At 42.1% G+C, this 18,575-nt stretch overlaps 1 protein-coding gene across 1 annotated transcript in view; it reads right to left on the bottom strand.

The window, feature by feature from the left end:
- Positions 1-11,291: 11,291 nt before the first annotated feature.
- The window catches only part of LOC139916152 (ras-related and estrogen-regulated growth inhibitor-like protein), a 10,174-nt gene continuing 2,890 nt past the window's right edge, over positions 11,292-18,575 (bottom strand). The window contains exons 2-5 of the mRNA XM_071904958.2: positions 17,097-17,153; positions 16,401-16,474; positions 13,650-13,798; positions 11,292-11,874 (exon numbers count right to left, since the gene is read on the bottom strand). Of these exons, the coding sequence (XP_071761059.2) occupies positions 11,589-11,874; positions 13,650-13,798; positions 16,401-16,474; positions 17,097-17,153 (566 nt within the window). The 3' untranslated portion in view covers positions 11,292-11,588. The remainder of the gene's footprint in view (positions 11,875-13,649; positions 13,799-16,400; positions 16,475-17,096; positions 17,154-18,575) is intronic.

The following is an 18,575-nucleotide window of genomic DNA, read 5'->3' as shown; positions in this document are numbered from 1 at the left end:
GCTTCATGTTTACTGTGATGGATTCTCTCGCTCTGTGGAAGTTGTTTTTCACACTGGACAAGAATGAATGGCAGCAAATGGCTTCTTCTGAAGGGAGGAAAACAAGGCCTGATATCTCCAACTGCACTGACTGTGTGCAGAAACCAGCAGGAAGAATGGGATGGAGAGGGGAACCTAAACCACCGGTACAAACTTAGAAAAACACTGGTGACCGCTCCAACAATTTAAACATTTTCCAATAAGCCTTACAAGCAAATCATTGGTTTATAAAGCAAACTTAAATGGCATAGAGCTGCACATCCCTCATTCACCTGCTATACACCTGAACTGCCTGGAGGTCAGACAAGTTGGGGGAAGGTTGTTGGTTTGAATCCATAGACTGGCTGGGAAAATCTGGGGAATGAAAGCGAATGAGAAACGCTTAACCCCTCCCTCAGCAACTACCATCAAGTTGCCACTGCCTACTGCTCCAGTAGAGCTGCTCAGTGGCGGACAGTAGACGATTGTGGTTGTACTGGACAGGTGTGAGTGTGTGTGGAACTGTGTGAATGTGAAGCAGGGTGTTGCTGAAAAAGAGCATGGTGCTAGGCAACCTTTGCTGGGTAAATAAAGTTAAGGCTACAATATGCAATATTTTTTCCATTAAAATAACAAGAAATGACAGCCTATATATTTATCAGTCTGTCTGTCTGTGTGAGATTCTGTGTGTTCATGTCTAAATTCCCTGTTTGCCTAAAATTGGCTTTTCAATTATGTTTGGGACTTTTTTGGATATAGGCCAATACCATTTGCTGTGGGCGTGTTGTATGGGCGTGGCCAGAGGTGACAAGGGTAGAAAGGGCAGAAAGCAGTAAGAAACTAAACAGCAGACAAGACCCGTTCAAAAACACTATGAACATCAGCAAGGTTTTTGTTTTTTTAAAGTTCAGATTGGCTGCATTGGCTGTCTGCTTCTTCAACACCTGTGCTTTAAGATGCTGGTTACCTCAGTCTCAGGCTAGTCGCAGACAGCTCATCAGGATGAGTGACAACAGCTAGGGTGGGAACTTGACAAAATGAGGGGGATGAGGGCAGGAGACAAAAAGCTGCATATTGTAGCTTTAAAGAAACTATTATTGAATTAAACTAGTGGAGATAAACATGCGCTATTACATTATTTTCTAACACGCCGAGAAATCTGACAGGTATGATGATGCCACTGCAGGACGTCTTCAATAAAGCCTGCCATGCAATTTTATGATGGTTGACTTTATAAGATGGTATCTCAGTCAATTTTGATGCAATTTGCATTGAGCTAGAAAACAACTGGAGCCTATTTCTGTACAGGGTTAGCTACACAAGTTTATATGGAAAAAAAAAAGTAGATCACAAAGGCGGGTGTGGAAGTTGTTAACCCACATTTTCTTTCCTATCTTTTTCTTCTAAAACGGTTATCCAGACGATGTACCACATTAACACCATATTTCTTATAGCAGGCCTCTACCTCCTACCAGTTCAATGGGGTAATTTGTCCATCTCATGTTAAACAGGTCATGGGGCTCTGGAAGGTCATGTTTTTTTCTTAAAGTTCAAAAACTGCAACATATATAGCCTTTTAAATGGATCATACTTTTGAATGGATCTTGACGCTTTGGGACATTTGGAAGATTTTATGACCCTTCTGGCAGTTTCCTTCTGCTGTGAATGCAGTCTTCTGCAGTTGAAGGGGATGTCTTTGATCTGTCAGCATAAAAACTTGGCAAGGCAACTTCAAATACAGTTGTGCAAGCACAAACCTTTCCAGGACTTGAACACAATATAATGTACATCTTCACACCTCCTGTATTTGAATAGGCCAGGCTCCCAGTGGCGTGTCCAGGCCATTTTGACTGGGCTGGCCGAGGTGGGGCACAGACTGAATGCAGGGTGGCACTGTGCGTGGCATTTAGGAAGGATGTAGGCAGGTCCCACTGCTGTGTGGGTGTTGAAAGGACATGTTTTAATCACTTTTTGGATTCAACTGTTGGAGATTGTGTTTGCCCTGTGTGTTTGTAGTCTACCTATTGGACCACAGCGTTCCCGGCTATCTGGAGATGTGAAAGCTCTCCAGTGAATTAAGTCAGTGGATCTCAACGTGGGGTCCGGGGACCACCAGGGGTCCATGAGGGGGTTCCATGGGGTCCTCAGCAAATTGATGAATTGTTAAACTTCAACATTATTTAATTTACAAGAAGTTAACACAATTAGAGAATGTAGAAGAATGACTGTTTTGGTCATAGATTGAATGTTATCTCTCTGCCTACAATACCGATAGTCAAGGAATTCTGGACAAAATCTTATCTAACAATAAAAATATTCTCAGATTTGGGTCCGCTAGAAAAAATATAATCAAATGGGGGTCCGTGGCCCTAATGTGTACTAAATTAGGGGTCCTTGTGTTTGTTGCTATGTAGATGCTTAAATAAATGCAGATGATTGAAGTGTTATGGATGCTCATCTCCGCACTTGTTAGTCCTTTGTACAGTTAATTGAAACTATTTATGAATTCTCAGGTTACATGGAACAGTCTAACTGGAGATTGCAGTTTGGAATTTAAGTGATTTGTTTCCAGGAGAGGTTTGCCTGCAGCCTGCCTGAGAATAATAAATATGTATAAGATAAGATTTATTGATAAGAAATCAAGTCAAGATGCAGTTCTCAGGTTTGCTCATGATTGCTGGGATCGGATGCAGTTCAGTGACATCAGAGCTATCCCAAGTTGCAAAAATACATTTCACATACTGTATATTTGAGAATATATTTAGAGAAATGCTTGAAAATATGTTGAGATTTGTCAGATTTTTATATACGTGATATTACAATGAGGGCAGTGGAAGCAGTGTGATAGGACCCCGGTTGAGAAAGTGAGCAGCTACAGGTACCTTGGCGTTCACATCTCTGAGGACCTGACATGGTCCACATACATTTCCACCCTGGTGAAGAAGGCAAGGCAGCGCTTGTATCACCTCAGGCGGCTGAGGAAGTTCAAGATCTCCACAGCGCTGCAGAAATCCTTCTACTCTGCCACAGTAGGGTCTGTGCTCTCTGGGAGCATCACTGCCTGGTACGGCAACTGCAGCTCTCAGGACAAGAAAGCCCTTCACAGTGTGATCCGATGCGCCGAACGTATCACCAGGACAGCACTGCCCTGCCTCCAGGACATTTACACCAGGCGGTGCAGGTCTAGGGCAAACCGGATCATTAAGGACATTCACCATCCCAACCACAAACTGTTTCAGTGGCTGCCCTCTGGCAAGCGTCTCCACTCCATCATGGCCAGGACTGAGAGGCTGAGAAGGAGCTTCTTCCCTCAGGCCATACGGTCCATATGTACGGTCTATATGTAACCCCACACAATATACATCCTGTACTTTTTTGCACTCTGCATCCTTTTGCAGCTCAGCACCTTACACACTGTTTATACACTGATAATTGTAAATTGTAAATTGTTTATAACTGACCACCTTTCTACTTATTTTATCTATTCCTTGCTTTTTTTATTTTTTATTTGTATTTTTTATTTCTATCCTATGTTATTATGTACATATAGCTTTTATGATACTTGTCATTTTTCCCTGTATATAGCTTTATATTATTATATATTATTATTGATATCCTGTTACTACGTTCGCTATTTGCACAGTTGTCGGAGTTGTTGCAACCACATTTTACTGCTGTTGTACATGTACAATCATGCATGTGACAAATAAATCTCTTGAATCTTGAATCTTGAATGTTACAATGTTAAAACTCCAAGGTACAAAGCGTACAGAGCGTGCAGCGGCCCACAGAGGTATTTCACTTTTTGGCATAATGGAGGCGAAGAGAAAACAAGACAAGAGGAATAAGTACATGGCGGTCCAGCAGAACACGGCGCCAGAGGATTCCCAGGTAAGCCCTGTAAGCCCTGTAACAGGCCCAGGAAAAGGCACAGGTCCACATCCAGGCTCAGGTCCATGCCCATGAACAGGCCCAGGAAAAGGCCCAGGAACAGGCCCAGGAACAGGCCCAGGAACAGACCCAGGAAAAGGCACAGGTCCACGTCCAGGCCCAGGTCCATGCCCATGAACAGGCCCAGGAACAGGCCCAGAAACAGGCCCAGGAACAGGCCCATGAAAAGGCACAGATCCAGGTCCAGGCCCAGGTCCATGCCCATGAACAGGCCCAGGAAAAGGCCCATGACTGGGAACAGGAACAGGCCCAGGAACAGGCCCAGGAAAAGGCACAGATTCAGGTCCAGGCCCAGGTCCATGCCCGTAAACAGGCCCAGGAAAAGGCCCAGGAACAGGCCCCAGTCCAGGCCCAGGAAAAGGCACAGATCCAGGTCAAGGTCCAGGTCCATGTCCATATACAGGCCCAGGAAAAGGCACAGATCCAGATCCAGGTCCAGGCCCAGGTCCATGCCCGTAAACAGGCCCAGGAAAAGGCCCAGGAACAGGCCCCAGTCCAGGCTCAGGACAAGGCACAGATCCAGGTCAAGGCCCAGCTCCATGCCCATGAACAGGCCCAGGAAAAGGCCCATGAACAGGCCCAGGAACAGGCCCAGGAAAAGGCCCAGGAACAGGCCCCAGTCCAGGCCCAGGAACAGGCCCTCGAAAAGGCAGAGATCCAGGTCCATGCCCATAAACAGGCCCAGGAAAAGGCCCAGGAAAAGGAACAGGCCCAGGAACAGGTCCAGGAAAAGGCATAGGTTCAGGTCCAGGTCCATGCCCATGAACAGGCCCAGAAACAGGCCCAGGAACAGGCCCATGAAAAGGCACAGATCCAGGTCCAGGCCCAGGTCTATCAAATGGGGGTCCGTGGCCTGAATTAGGGGTGCTTGATATGAAAAAGGTTGAGAGTGATGAAATTTTGAACACAAGGCCCAGGTTGAAAATAAACAGAATTATCCATGTTTCCAAGCATCACTCTCTATTGTATGCATATAAAAAATGTAGGCTACTAACATTACCTCTTGGTTTTTATCTTCAGGTGCTGCATTCATGTTTGCCATTCGGTTTGGTCAGACATACTTTTTTTTTTGTCACATCAAAAGATCCCGGTTTTCTCTTTGCTTCCCATTGCTTGAAGGCATGTTTCTTGGAACACAGGAGCATAGTTTTGAACAAAAATCAACAACAACAACAAAAAAAAACCCACCTCTAACATGCCCATCAGCCAATCATAACTGAGGATTTGGGGGTGGCACCTGGGGTGGCCAGTCAGATTTCAGGGGTGGCCCTTGCCACCCCAGGCCACCCCCTAGACACACCCCTGCAGGCTCCTAAAGCTTCTCTATGAGGCTCTAAAAGTCCTGAATTTGTGGTAGCTCCTGGGAATGTGGCAGTTGTTTTTCCATGCAGCTCCTAGGGTTTAATAGTGCTTAAGCTGACAACCTCAAAAGTGTACATATCACTTTCATTTTAAAGCTACACTACGCGATTTTTTCTGACCACTAGAGGGTGACAGCAACCGCAACACATTTTGTAAACGCACACAGCAAAGCTACCCGGCAACGGAAGCCCTTAAGGACAAACCGTGCATAAAGGCTAATGGCTAAAATAAACGTACCTACGGAGTAATATCGCCAGTTACCAGTCTCGCTTTGCCAGATTTTTCTCCCGCTGAAGGTTACATGTCCCACAATGAAGTGAAGCGGCAGGTAGCAAGTTTACTTGTTGAAAACGTTTACTCGCTCGCTTCATCGATTCGCCATTACTCGGGCCGACTTTGACAACAAGTTTTAGGAAAGAGGTGAAAACAACAACACAGCTGGTCCGCGTGTGTGGCTGTTTGTTTATATCATTACGTCTCACGGAAATCTCCACGTAGCACACGTTAGTTTCAGGATTGGTTACAGGGTCTTATTGCAGGTTTAAGAAATCAAGCACTCAAGCACTGTTTTCAAGCATCTCAAATGTTTCCAGCTCTTATTTTGCCTTGTTCTAAGTTATGGAGGTCGGCTTCACAAATTATCTTTTTTTTCTCTCTTCCTAGTTCATCCACAGGTCACCTGGATGCTGTGGAGAAGAAGAGGCACGAATGCGATTGAGCAACAGAGAACAACAGCTGGAGTATGATTTAATATTAGGTGCTTTATCAGACTCAGAATCGCTTTATTTGCGAAGTCTTGGTGGGATTGGTGCAGGAAAATATCAACAACTCACATAGTAACATGAGTACAAGCATAAGTAGTTAGTGCAGGGACAACAGGACATCATATTTAGAGCAAGGGGGGAGTGCAGGGCATAAAACAGACTGTAGACTATTCATATCAATCTACATATGAAGGGTTTTATTCCAAAATGCTACTGCATGCATCCATTTAAAAAAATGTTTGCCTTACGTTCAATGCTCAACGTTTAAAAAACCCAGATGATTACATCCTCTAAAATGTTTATATTTTTTTTAGTGAAGGGCTCAAGAAACCAAATAAATTAAATAATATTCAATAATGAATTTTTGCTTATATGCCAGTAATTGTTTTGTCAGAGTAGGAGTCACATTTTTCAGAGGGTGGATGTCTCTTTTTTTGAATGAAGCTCTTCATATATACATTCAGCATCTGATCACTGTGTGCACTCAGGCAGCGTAGTACACTGCAAAAAACATATATATATATATATATATATATATATATATATATATATGTATATAAAATGTCCATCATAGCAAGTTATTTAGTCTTTCTTTCAGTCTTAAAATACTGTTTTCCTTAAACTATGGAAAAATCAGTTTCACTTGTTTCCAAAGCAGTTTCGCCTGCTTCAAGAATTTTCGGACAATATCTAGAAATACGGCAGCTTGCACCACTATTATGAAGCTAATATCACTTGATTCAAGAAAATTCTTGAAGATGAGTTGATTTGCATTGGAAACAAGTGAAATGATCTCACCCATTTGGCATATTTTTTCCACTTTTCATAAGGAAAAATATGATTTTAAGACGCAACACTAGACTAAACGACCATGGAGAGGATGAGAGGATGGTGAGAACCTGAGAGTGAACTAGTATCTGATGCTTTAGAGAAGCTGCTCCTGGTCCTCAGTGGGTCCGTTGCTGTGAAGGTTCAAGTCGTTGGAAGCCATCCAATCCCCTGTCAGTCTGACTAAGCTGTGGCGTTTTAGATTGGAGTGGGGATGTGCTCACCAGCTGTGAGATTAAGGGGAACTGATCGATGGCCTTTCTGATTGGCTCTCGCGGCGTCCCAGCAGCATCCAATCCCCTTGGTCGAATGGTTGTCTTCGGCTGAGCCAAAACCAATTCCTCCTCCACACAGGGGCCAAATAAGATCACTGACCTGAAGCTACAAGGCCACGCTTGGACGTTCTGTCTCCATCCGTCTGCGCTCCTCTCCGCAGGAAAAACTGAGACAGACAGAGGAGAAGAGGGAGGGAGAAGAAGAGACTGAGGGACAAAAGCAAGGAATCAAATTAAAGTTTATATGAAGTGTATTCTACAGGGTCACAGATTTACACAGAGCAGAATTTAAATAGATTTATTTTAAAGTGGTAAACTGCAATATCCATGTTTTTTTCTTTATATATTTTGGCGACATCTTTGGTGCTAAGCGCTCATTGCTGTGGTGTTTCTGCACTGCACTTCCCAGAGATCACCTGTCAATCAAACAGTGTGGGCGGAGCTTGGATTTTCTGTTGAAGCAGTTTGAGTTTCTGTAGGTGGCGCTCTTTTCTCTGTCTGTTCAGCCATGGTGGCTATCGCTGCTCATGCTAACTACCCAGTTCTTCTTCTGTTTATTAACAACCCAAATGAAATGGGAATTATATTCATGATAATAATATAATTCAAAAGAAGTAGTAGATTGGCTTTCCTTTGCTACCTGTGCTGTAATGTTGATTAATATGAGTTTCAGTGTATTTTAAGGGAGCCTGCTGCATAACAGCAGCGTTTTATACATGTTCTTTAACAAATAATTCCAACTGGATATGTGGAAGAGGTGCTGAACAATCAGAAGAGCTAATTTTATTTAACATTTCATCATTTACATAGCCTCACAGGTTTCATGTTATCATCTATCTCTGTCTCTGAGATTGTCCACTTGGTGAAATACATGCTTTATCTGAGCTATACTGAATTCAAAATATGCTTATTGCTGCTGCACAGGCACATGCAATTGATTTCAGTTAAAATGTGTCAAAATTAGTTTTGAATAAGACTTTATATATCTATATTCTATATATATATATATATATATATATATATATATATATATATATATATATATATATACATGGTATCTTTTACCTGAGTTGTAACAGTGAAAACTATATATATACATATATATACATCTGAATTATGTCAGAGAAACCAAGATTAAGATATTTCAATATGTTAAGAAGACACTGGCAGCGCTTACCACTCATTGATCTTTTTCAGATGTCTGTAGGTTTTAGTCACTAGTGAACATATTGACCCCTTGTGTTCAGGAGTGGCATGACAACCAGTTCCTACATGGGTGTCACCCTTATTTTGTGTTGTTTGTCTTTGAAGCACCATGAGGAAGGCATATTGCATATTGTAATCTGCACTCTAATTAGGGCTGGGTGATATGGTTGAAATAAATATCACAAACATTGAGGGTGGCTGGACAGCTGAGTGGACCCTGGCATTCAATGAGAAGCTGCCAGACAAGCCAGCAGGGCCAGTCAGACTTAGCTTTGCCTAAACAGATACAATGTGGATATGCGGACTGCTGAGTCGTGGGCCTAATTCAACGAAACATCGGTGAAGGAAGGAAGGTGATAACCGCTTGATAACCCCAATGATTTGCCTACACTCACTCACCCTGAAGCTAGAGTAGGTAGCTGGTGAATGTTGCTGCCTGTCTTATGGTGCTGTAGATTTATGACGGTGTAGCCTGATGTTTTCTGTGGTACTCATTAGTATGGTAGTGTATCATTCTGTTAAACTCTGAATTTGGTCTCTATAGGAATGCTCACCTTGCATTATGGCACAAGGGATATTAACATCATATCCTGTGTATTGATAAATAATCATGAGGATTTTTTATCGGATGCAAAATCACGTGAAATAATCAAGTCAGTGTCATCGAACCAAATGGTAATGTTAGGTGTGTCAAACAAAACTGAAATTTTCAAAAAATATTCCTACTATACCTCATTTTGTCAGAATTGTGTGTCACAGTATCCCAAAATCACCATATCACCCCGATATGATTGATGATGATGATAGTTTTGATTTGTTTAACACTTTTTTTGGTCACTGCACAACTCCATTTGTGTTATTTCATAGTTTTGATGTCTTTACTATTATTCTAAAATGTGAAAAAATGTAATAAAATAAAATAAAATAAAGAAAAATGCATGTGTCCAAACCTTTGACTGGCTCAATTTTCCCATTTTATTCTTCACTGTTACATCTCTCTATTGTATCATTTCGACTGATTCAGTATGTACTAGGTCCGGCCCATAACCATAGAACCGTACCATAACCATAGAAGAAGAAGAGCACCCTGCTCTAGAAGGCAAGTGGCGAGATATTAGGATAACAGTGATGCCATCTAGTGGATACAACAAGAGCATTTCCTTGTTTTGGAGGCCAAAGACTTTAGTATCATGTAATAGTGTGTTTCTCACTTTCCCTCCAAACCTGCTATTTTTAGTGATTACACACAGGAAATTCCGCTTCACCGAGGGCTTTAGAGAAATGCCTTCTCTCACGGTCATCTTATGAAAATATTATTTAGCTGAGAGCGTAACAGAAGCCCCTCTGAAGAACTGAAACAGGAGTCTGATTAAGCAATGTTTAACTTTAATTTCCTCTGGAACAGCTTATGTTTTTACAGTATTTACAGAAGGAACATTCATTGACAAGAAATACACTGCATACCTGAAAATATTTTTCATGGTTATATGATACATTTTTTTCTTTACAGCTTCACGGTGACATAACTGGATTTGAGAAGAACAATACTGTAGCTGGGGCATTAAATGCACATAAAGTTGAGTTAATGCTCTTAGTTGTTATGTGTTTGTTTTCTTTAGTTCTCCTGTTTGAATTACTTGCTCTCAAGATATCTGTCTTCTGATTTTATGAAAAGACCAAATAAATACATGAATTGTGCAATATACCAATTAGCAAGATATTTCTGATGACACTGTTTTAAAGATATTGCCTCTCTAATTGGAGAATAAAAATCGAATTACCATCTTCAGTCTTGACTACCAGTAAGTTATGGCAATATGAGCTGTGAGAGAGGATATGAGTTATTATAATCTATACAGTACATGTCCTTTAACTTTCATTATAAACACTATGGCTTCCAAAGAGTTGCATTACCAAGAAAAACATTTTCAACATTTTTTCATTAAAGTGGTGGGAAAACGCCTCAAGACCCCAGAGGTTTGTTCCCTCATCCTGACCTTGTCCTACCTACTGGGCAGTGAGCTGTCATCACTACACTGAACTGAAGGGACATTTTTTCTCCAACATGTTGAAATTGACAGGAGGTTATACTGTTTTCCAGGATTTAGCATGGCAAAAAATTTCCCAAAATGCTCTGCCATGAGTGATAGTCGACTGGACCAATCACAGAGAACAAAGGCAATGAGATGCTATTGGGCAGTATGGCTTGAATGTGGCATGTTGAAATTATCATGTAGCATGTTGAAATTATCATGTAGCATGTTGATTTTTTCACACAGCATGCTGCAGTATGGGCTCCCCCTGTGTTCACACTGTGAGCAACATGATCAAGTTACCAGCAGTCCATTCATTTCCAGTGGAGCTGAGCGATCAGGGAACAACAAGCTTCTCGGCTGAGAAAAGTTGGCCACAGCTGAACTGTTCGCGGTCATCGGCCAGATTTGCACGCTTCCTTATCTCCCTACTGATTTGATTTAGTTTCATAAACAATAATTGTGCCAAACGATGCTTGGAGAACAGCTGCATCCAGCGTTGGACTGATGGTACCCACTGAGCAATTTTACATTGATTAGCGTTTAAAAATGTCTAAATGGTTATAGATGTCTAGCCTAACAAAAGGCTACATAGGGTTTATAAATGAAAGTTTAGTAGAGGTCTACATCCTAAGATTACATCTTAGATTGTTTCTTCTGGGGTATATGACAAAAATAAAGTATTATCTGTATATGGACTTCTCTGATGCATATTTCTGATATTTACAGCAGTTTATGCATTGTTTAAATGCGTAATAATGTATTTAGGCCTATACTGCTTGGTCTAAAACTGGGCTATACATAGCCAAAAAGATCATTGGCTATATGAGAGCTAAAGTGTAGACTGACTTTGAAAAGATGCCCAGTGCTCATGGTCTGAACACTGTTCATGGTCTGCATTTGTAGCCTTTGCAGCTGCAGACCACTACATGGATGCAATCAGAGTGTCTGGCACCACCCACAACCAGTCCAAATAGAGCGACCCATCAACCAAGTTGCTGGCAGGGTGAACGCAGGGTTAGTGTTGAGGTGACCGTGTATGTCGTTATCAGACACAGCGTGTAACCTCTTGGCCAGTTTCCTCTAATTTGGGTCCATGAACTCAAACTCCCAGTCCAGCCAGCTGATCTGCAGCCGCCTCACTGGGCCCGTCACACAGACTTCCTCCTCTTCCCGAACACGTTGTTGATGAGCTTGGCCATGGACTTGGAGCCGCTGTAGCGGCGGCGGTCGGCGCGGTACTTCAGGTGCTCCATCACCTGCCGGATGAGCTGGGTGAAGAGGTTGGCGATGTCCTGGTAGCTCTCGGCGGCTGACACCTCCTGGAAGTGACAGCGGTTCTCCTGCGCCAGGCAGCGGCCCTCCTCCTCACGGACCTGCCGGGCGTGGCACAGGTCCTGCTTGTTGCCCACCAGGCAGACCGGCACCTCCATGTCCCTGCAACAGATAGGTGCCTGTTGATCAGTGTGGACTGGTGATCAAATCTGAGGTGAAAGACTGTCTTGCTACAGAGCAGACACTGGAATCAACCTCAAAGATATGGAAGATGTGGAGCCAATATGAGCACTGTCAGAGTTTTACACCAAAAATTATTGTGGTAACGTTCAGCGGTGGTTTGCTGATATCCGGCACATGCACCAACTATAGTCAGTTCCTATACTCAACTATAGACATATTCATACTCTGTTTATTCTAACTCAGTCTTTTTCTTTTTTTAACCACTCAGAACCCAGTGCAATATTCTCTAGATCTATATATTGTATATTTCTGTTCTTTTTCTCTATTACTGATTTCCATAGCTTCCCATCAGTGCAATCAGTCAGGCTGTAACAGAGAACTGTGTGCATATTGTATAGAAAAGAGACCCATAGTTCCTAAATTTTTTATATTATTATATATTATTTATTTTTATTTTTTTAAATGTTTTATATACTACTTATACACAACTTTCTTTTATTTCTAAAGGGAATTCCTTGCATATGCAAACTGATTCTGATTCTCACTGTAAAGCTGTTGTTTTGGATGAGTGCATTTAACTTTCTAATTAACATGGGTGAGCCCAGGGTTAGAAATCTACACTTATTTTCCAGTCCTCATCGCCATCATCAATCACTGATGTCAAGATCTAGATTCACACCTGCATACTTGTCGCTGGCTAGATAAATCTCTTCTCTCTACATTATCAGGATGCCTTGGCAAAAGACAGGCAGCTTGATGGATACGGTTGGCCCATTTTCCAGCAGACCAAATCTACTGGATGTCTCTAGGTTTGAAGTGGATCCCTCACTCTTTATCATTAAACATTTATCATTTTTCGTTTGTCAGGTCCAGTCAGGACTCCCAACATTCCTCACGCTCAAGCCTGCATCAGGATTCCTGTTCAGCATCATAGAAAGTAGGGCAAGGAGAGTCTTTTTTGCATTAGTGTTTACAGCAGCTTTGGGTCATATAGTAGTAAATCCTTAGCATTTGTTTTGGTCTGCTTGGAGCACCAGATGGGTGGAGTTTACTGCATCATGGCAAACTAATAGTGCCAGAGACGGATCCTAAATTGACTTTAAAATACAGTCCTGTTGTTTTGGCACAAATTCTACTGTGCCAAGCCCCACCATCTGGCACATAAGTTGGCAATAAACTACAAAAAAGTAGTTGCAACAAGTAAACATCTCGCCCCCCACAAATGATGCAGGCACCCCTTGGGCCAATCAGTAGCAAGATGTATCTTTCTCTCCTCAAGTTTCATTAAAATCTGACCAGTTGTGTAGCAGTTATGGCCTTTCAAAGTTCGAAATTTTGACCTTCAATTATAGCGCCCCCTTCAGGTTAATCTGTATTTTTTTTAAATGCCAAAATGCATCATCCCTCCAAGTTTCATCAAAATCAGACCAGTGGTGTCTTAGATATCACCTGAGATATCACGTTTGACAGATGGACGGACAGTAACACCCCCACTCCAAATTCGGTTACAATCAGGGACAATTAATATTTTGCCCAGGTCTGGGTTACAGTTCAGGTTCTTAGCAGTGTAACTTGGGTACGTAGGAATCACAATGCAAACAAACTTATGGTCCAACAGATGCTGTGATCTGCCAACTCTGTACACTTTCAACAAGAGCCAAACTTTCTAAAGACACATCAGTGTTTTGTTCCCCAGCCTCTGTCCACTGTCCTAGTCTCCTTCAGTAAGATTCCCTTATTGTGCTGCTTCTGACCCTTTGCAGTTGTCCATGCGCGCCTCCCGAATCTGCCGCAGGACGTTCTTGGCGTTTATGAAGGAGGTCCGGTCGCTGATGTTGTAGACCACCACGAAGCCGTCTGCCCAGTCCACCGGCTCCTCCAGTATACACCTGGCCTCCGAGCTCTGCCAGAGACAACACACGCTTTTATTTTGGTATCACAGCGACCACATTGAATTCAGGTGCCACTGTATAGGTATGTTTTTACAGATACAACCACACAGAAATATTGGACAGTAGTGTCACAGTAATTTTACCACCGTTAACTAGTTTCTAAACTCATCCTTGGAGCAGGCTTTAACTCATATACATGGTGTTTAGGCATCATTGGTCAGTGGCATTTATGTGGCAGTATTGGCCGCTGTCGGCACTAGGGATCAAACCGGCGACCTATTGACTACCACACAGCCTCCCTAATCAACTTAAGATGAAACTTTATTGATCCCTGTGGGGAAATTAGGTTGTTGCAGCAGCAAAAGCAATAGATTCAGCAGAGAAAAACAAGACAAGCAGAATATAAACACACAAAAAGAATATAAAAAAAGCAATAAAAACAGTGTAAAAACAGTAACTGACTTATGTCAGATTTCAGCATAAGGATAGTTTCTCTAGGGAATCACAGTCACTCTACTACTTCTTGATTATTGTAGATCTCTAATGGGTTGTTTCTGTCTCCAAAGACTCGCTCTCTTCTTCAGGCTCTTTCCAAAAACCAAAGATTTGCCATCTTGTATGAAATATAGCTTCAGTATTTAAACTCCCCACTTTGACAGTTAGGCCTCCTTGTTGCCATACCAACAAAGTTAAGTCAGGGGGACAGTGGCTAACTCAAAATAAGTCAGTCTTAATACTTATGCAACAGACAGTCTTAATTAGACTAGTCTAACTTGAGAATCTAAGACCAGTCTAAGGCTTAGACTGGTCTTAAACTAAATTTATGCAACTGGCTCCTGCTGTTAGTTGCCCTAACCCTAAGCAACTAGAGACTATAGTGTTTAGAGATGTTTTTAACTTTGATGTGTGATCTTTTAGGCTAAACAACTTAAACTCCACTAGTAGCACTTTTGAGTCCGTTTCCACTATTTTTGCACCATAACCATGCCACATCATATATAACCACATGTTTTTACTGTAGTCGGAGTGACAGCAGTAACCCGCAGAGCAAGAACAGGACTCAGCACGAATTCAACTGACCTTGAGCAGAAAAAAAAACAGAATAGGAAGGACGAGGGGCCCAGGCACATGTCCGAGCCCTAAAACACGATGCCTCAGCGCTGTAAAAACCCACTCATCCCTACCTCAGCCCTCTCTCTCTTTACAGACTCTATAGTTTCTTTATGCGGTCCAGGTCATAAAGAAAGAAGGGAAGGCTATAGACTCACTGTAGCATTCATTTTGCAGTGAGCTGAACCGAGGAAGACAATGACTGACCGCTTTCCTCCTGCGCCTCGGGGTTTTCCAATAAAATAAAATACTAACTCTGTAGTAAAAGGCCTCTCAGGTCTTTGGCCTTGCTGAGGGAAAGAGAGGTAAGCAGGTTGTATGGCTCTCTCCTTCAAAGGGCCAGCTATCGACACACATCGCCTCGGGATACTCTCATAAATCCCTTTGGATCCTGAACTTTAAGTGCGGTACAGATGGTACACGTGCCTGCCCAAGGTAAATATCTGACCGCAGTTCATTCCAGGTCATGGGCGTGTAGCATACGTACTGAAATTGGACTAGTGTTTTGCTGCTGTTATGTGAAAACCTTGTTGCTCCAATATCAGGGATTTTCATGTTTTCACTTCAATTGAAGGCTTACATTGTATTCTATGGGTTCAGGAGATTTTTACAGTTCTTGGGCTCATAAAACATTTTCAAACCCCTTTGGATAAACTGGTGGTCAAGCTAAAAACCAGCAAAAAAGCAAAAAAAATCCTGAAAAGCTGAATTGCAGTAGCTGTACACTGAAATTGCAATATGGAACTTGCAATTTTACACTAAATGCATGGTGGTCAAGCTAAAAACAAGGCTGCTTTTCCTAGTTCCTAAAAAGTTGACATTTCAGAGATATGAGGGGTTTTTTGACAGCGATGATTTATGGATTTGGATTTTTGGTGGCAGTGATATAGTCGTACGTAAAAAAGTTGGCTAAACTCTGAAATCTGATTGATGATCACCATAAGGCGAACAAGCTAATGCTATAATGAAAATATATTGTTCATATCATTGGTTATGGTGTATTATTTTGAAAAGACATTATTGTCATCAGTCTCATACTGCTGACTATAATGTATACACAGTGAATTCATATTATAAAGATGTCTGTTTGAAAAGCTTTGGAAACCTGATTCATTCATTTTCTTTACCCATTCATTCCTTTTCACAGGCATGGGGGGGCAGGAGCCTATCCCAGCATGCACTGGGTGGACAGCAGGGAAACACCCAGTCCATCACAGGGCAGACATACTTAAACAGACACTCACATTCACACTTATGGACAACTTAAGAGTCTCCAGTCCACCTGACTTGCATGTCTTTGTAATGTGGGAGGAAACCTATGTGAACATGGGAAAAACATGCAAACTCCACACAGAAAGGGACCAAGATTCAAACCCAGGATCTTCTTACTGCGAGGTCGACTGAACCTCCGAAACTCTATTTCTCAAGTAAAAAGTTGAGTTGGGATAGGTTCACCCTCCACTACACTACATCCGTGTCTGGTGTGTTATTGACATGTCGTACCTGAGAGCAGGGGTCAAACACCTCCAGGTTCAGCTGTCTGCCATCGATGGACAGTCTTTTATGATACAGGGAATCTGCAACGAGGAATAAAAGCACAATAAAAACAAATAACACTCTCAAAATGTTGATTCTTAAAATTCTACACTGATCTAAATTATTTTAATTAATCGTGTATCAGATTTTTGTACAATCGGATATGTTTTGCATTCAGTGTGATATGTTTTTGTATCATGTGTTAATTTACATTTATTTATGCTTTAATTCAATTTATTGACTATATTCCCATTTATGCATTTTGTTATGTTATACTGTTTTTCTCCTTGTTGAGTTTTGATGTGTTGTCATCTTTATTTGCTTTTGTTTGTCTTGTTTGGTTCTTTTGAGGTGATATGTTACTGACATTGCAGTAGATATACGCTGAAATTGCAATATGGAACTTGCAATTTTACAGTAAACTTTGTGAATTCTACAGTATTACAATAGTTAAGAGGTATTCAACGTTGTTAACACCAGGGATGCTCAGGTGAAATGTATGCACCACTAAGAGACAAAATGGTGTACAGATGTAACTAGCTAGGATGTGACTGAACACTTAGCAATATCCCCGGTTTCTGTGGGTAAGCTTTGCTCTCCTGGGCCAACGCCAAACCCCCAACAACCCACCAGCACCGTTTGGTCAAGTCTGGAAACACTCACTGGCGTTGGAGGCATATTCACCGATGAAGCGCCTGGTCAGGAACCGCACAAGGACAGCTGGAGGAAACAGACGAAATGAAAAACAACAAAATGAATCACGGCTTCATTACACTCTCATCCCTCACAGGTGGCAGCGGTGGGGAAAATGACTCTCATACGCTCCCGCAGGCGCGGCGCAGGGAGCCAGCAGTCTCTGGGAGCGGAGGGGTGAAGCTGTAACCTCACATGAAAGGACGGCCTGGTTTCGCTTGAAGGGATGTGTGCATATTTGGCAAGCTGAACGGTTATATTTCTTCTCTCCTTCCCCCTCCAGACTGTGAGAAATACATTAGACCGACTGTGTGAGGTGGTCCGGTTTTGGTCCCACAGACAATCAGTTTCAATTAAAGGCTGAGGTTTCGTTTCACAGCTTAAATACTGAGCTCTGGAGGCCTGTGGCTGACCGTACAGTAATGGCCACTGGGCTCTGGAGAGTTACACTTAAAGAGACTCAGGCACACACACACACACACACACACACACACATATGGATATATGGTGGCACAGCAGGTGCAGAGACATGTGCAGACACACATACATGCACTCACACCTGCATACATACAGTCAATCCACTTATGCAGAACATTAAGACACACACACATTTCTTTTCCTTTTTTCTTTCTTTTGCTCTCTCTCTCTTACACACAAAAAGTGAAATACGTGCAGAGAGCAATAAGCAGAACAACAAAGCAAAAAAAAAAAACAGAAATAGAAAATGGACACTCATACACACAGAGCAATTTTCTTTTGCTCTTTCTCTCTTTCATGCATTCAAATAGAAATATACACAAAGAGCAATGAGCAGCAAAACAAAGCAAAGAGCAGAAAAACATACAAAATGGATATACATACATATACATATATACACACACATACACACACACACACAGCCTCCAGAGGCTTGTGCATCTCCACAGTAACAGCTCTGCTCCGCTGCCAGGCCGGGGGAATGGGGACGTCCCATTGTTTTATTAAGCACTTACACCAAACAGAGCCAGCTTTAACCACCACAGAGACTGAATACTGACATGCAACAGGACACCGTGAAGCCACAAGGCTCGTATAACTTCTCCCTCTGCCTTGGTTTAGGCAGCATTTTCACTACAGCTTAAAAATACAATCTGTATTCAACCATAAGGTATAGTCAAATATGTTGTTTAAAGTTTTACCTATAGAAAATAAGAGGAAAGCCATGAGGATACATGGGATAGCTGCACTCCAAAAATCCAAAAAACAGCAAGACCCGGTCTCAGTTCACCATTTTTTTATTTTGGCTTCATCAGGCTAACGGGCTTCGGCATAAAGCCTTCATCAGAGCATCATTACAATAATGGTCCCGTACCAGCCTCTCTTTTTATACTGCAACAGTGATTGCCCACAGGTGTGTGGGGGGCGGTTCACAAGTCAATATATATGTAGCGTTACAATTCATAATATGTG

This window comes from Centroberyx gerrardi, chromosome 4 (assembly GCF_048128805.1).
Source record: "Centroberyx gerrardi isolate f3 chromosome 4, fCenGer3.hap1.cur.20231027, whole genome shotgun sequence".
NCBI lineage: Eukaryota > Metazoa > Chordata > Actinopteri > Beryciformes > Berycidae > Centroberyx > Centroberyx gerrardi.
The sequence above is the reverse complement of the archived record's forward strand: the minus strand, read 5'-3'. Positions and strand labels throughout refer to the sequence as shown.